Source organism: Ostrinia furnacalis, unplaced genomic scaffold, assembly GCF_004193835.3.
Source record: "Ostrinia furnacalis isolate ACB-3 unplaced genomic scaffold, ASM419383v2 OfSCF0900, whole genome shotgun sequence".
Classification (NCBI taxonomy): Eukaryota; Metazoa; Arthropoda; class Insecta; order Lepidoptera; family Crambidae; genus Ostrinia; species Ostrinia furnacalis.
The window spans coordinates 52,577-55,201 of NW_021131139.1; the positions used below are offsets into that span (position 1 = coordinate 52,577).

The 2,625-nt window shown below is 41.2% G+C and overlaps 1 protein-coding gene across 1 annotated transcript; it reads right to left on the reverse strand.

The window, feature by feature from the left end:
• Window positions 1–938: 938 nt before the first annotated feature.
• Window positions 939–2,312, reverse strand: LOC114350460 (uncharacterized). The gene is made up of 2 exons (XM_028301281.1): window positions 2,146–2,312; window positions 939–1,312 (listed from the first exon to the last, which is right to left on the reverse strand). Exons 1-2 carry the CDS (start codon window positions 2,176–2,178, stop codon window positions 959–961), a joined length of 387 nt encoding a protein of 128 aa, XP_028157082.1. The 5' UTR covers window positions 2,179–2,312; the 3' UTR covers window positions 939–958.
• Between the last annotated feature and the right edge of the window lie 313 nt (window positions 2,313–2,625).

Here is a 2,625-nt window from a genome sequence, read left to right on the forward strand (position 1 = left end):
CATAAAATGCGTTTCCTATTTCTATTCTTAGTTACAATTTTATTTATTAGGACATACAATTAAATTAAATAAAACATAAAAATTTAAAATTACTTAAACTTTAAAAATAACTATCCATAATAAGGATGACTAAAAGAAGTGGACGGGATATATGGCGGCGCCACTAGTTTCCGCAGTGACTTGCTAGATGTCGCTGTTCGTCAATTGTCAGTTTTCGAACGACCACCGCCGGGGCGGGGGTGATGGTGGTGATCGCTCCGCAAAATTATTAAATTCACGTGATATTTTGTAGTATTAATGGTTTAAATTGACTTGTGTGCTTTGTATAGTGTACTGTGAGAAATGTGTGCTACGTATGCGCGTATGCGTCTACAGGTCCATCTGCACTCTCGAGTAGCTAAAGGTACGTGTGCAATTCTTTCCTTTTTACATTACACACCAAACTGCTTCCTATTTTTTTTTATATTACGACTAAGTATACCGCGCATTCACGTAATTTTGCAGAATTAAATCTGTCACAATTGCTTAGCAAGTGGTGTTTTTTGTGGGGTAGGACAAAAAATAAATTCATTTTTGCTAAAATTGTGCCATAAAATTATTTCTCAATCTACAACCCGGCCGAGCTAACTGCGCATCTCGTTGGAATGCACTCACCTGCACACACCTCCACGCATTCGCCCCTACCGTACCAGTGTCGATGTGACGTCACGGCAGCCAGATGCGCAGTTAACTTCACCCGGTTGTAAATAACTCAAATGTCAACTAAAGTACGGTCGCCGAGCACACTCACTGCGGCCACCCGTCGCACAGTCGCGACAGAAATATAATAAAGCGAGCGAAAAGGTGAGCTTGGGGTTATTGGACGAAATTCTACGTGCTCGGCGACCGGACTTTTTACAAAATCAAACGCCAACTACATCACAAACTTTTATTGCCTCAAAAAGTTTGACAGACCAAATCACTTCTTGTAAACGCACAAAAATCTGAACAAATGCTTGATCAAGTGACAACAATCGGAACCTAGACACCAGGATAGTTCCAACAATTGGGAGAACAACTCGCAGATTCTGGTCTCTGTCGGTTTTTCGTTCAAACAAGAGCATATAAGCTTGCAGGCTTCTTTTATGTAGTCTGCTAACACACAACAACATGCACAGCAGTTAACGCTCAAGGATTTCTTGATGGTGTCCAGCGATGGGTTCTTTTTGGTCTTGCATTTGGAGCCCTTTTTCTTCTTAGGCTTCGGGCAGCCGTCCATACAGCAGGAGGAATTCTTGGCTCGGCATCGCACAGTTGATTCGTCTCGGTGGACCTGCAGTGTTAGCTANATTAGTTAAATAAGTATCCTTGGATATTTTACCAATGGCTGCCAATGGCCGATGGGGTAGCAAGGTTCTGGAGGCCATTTATCGGAAAGCGCAGGGTCCTACACCCTCAAGGAGGACCGACGACCATCCGGGCGATGTGGAAATCATTGGGGGAGGCCTATGTTCAACAGTGGCTGAAACGATGATGATGATGGATATTATACAGTCCGCTAATGTAAGTTTATGGTCTCGTACATCACTTGCTTAGTTTTTCGGTTTTAGTTGGACCTAGGTGCATATTATTTAGTCCCTGAAGGGATAGGATGTCAATTTGTGAGGTCATCATCATCAACAAGTCATATTTTGTCTCCATTGCAGTAGCATAACCTTTTCTAACTACCCGTTTCAGACAAAGGACGTCCACTGCGGGACAAAGCCCTCCGATAATATGCGCTATTTTACCCTGCTTACATTTTTGTAGAATATAATAGGACTTCACATTAGGAATCATGAAAAATGGCTGTGCAAAAGGTCCCAGTTCGATCCCCGCATAGGGGCAGGCCTATGTCCATATTGTCCAGCAGTGGACTATTTTATGCTGTCATAGACAGTACCCAACAGCAGTGAATCCTATTGTCTGATGATGAACTTGTGAAATGCTGTGAATCTTCTTCTCAGCACCAGCCAATATGTAGTCCCGAAGTGGTGATAGGGCATGCTATTATTTGGGACGTTTTTAAGCGCCCTGGAAAGGACCCAAGTTTGATGACAACATTCTTGCGTCAGCTTGAATTTCCATCTGTCACGGACAGTGTGGACGACCTACATTGGGACTCACCTTTACTCTATAAGTTTCAGCAGTGTGGTCCATACTGCTGCTTCAACTCTTCGTTCGTTGAATCATTTCAATTATTAACCATTCATTTGGATTCTTTCTAAAAATTTTGTGAAATAAAACAAGATTTTTAACACAAAAATTTTGATGATTGCCAATCCTCTGTCAAATGTCCTGTCAATTTGTTCTTTTCATTTCTTTACCAAAAAGGATTTGAAGGAAGCAGTATGAAACTCATACTTCTTAGGTTACACAGAAATACAGGGTGTTTTTCGTGAATAAATCAATATTTTCGATTTTTTTTAATAAATCGGCAAAATAGCATTGATCCTAATATTCCTAATAAATGTTATCAAAGAAAAATGAAAATTACAGTATAAGCACTTGAGTTGGCGCCCCTGGCGAATGGCAAGACCGTGGCGCCAACTGACGGAGACACGTAAAATGCCCCCTTATGGGCTTACCTTTTTTATTATTATTTTT

Coding starts and splice junctions, on each gene's coding strand:
- LOC114350460 (XM_028301281.1), bottom strand. CDS start 2,178: ATGGACCACACTGCTGAAACTTATAGAGTAAAG. Junction 1,313..2,145: donor CTGAAACTTATAGAGTAAAG/GTGAGTCCCAAT, acceptor CTAACACTGCAG/GTCCACCGAGACGAATCAAC.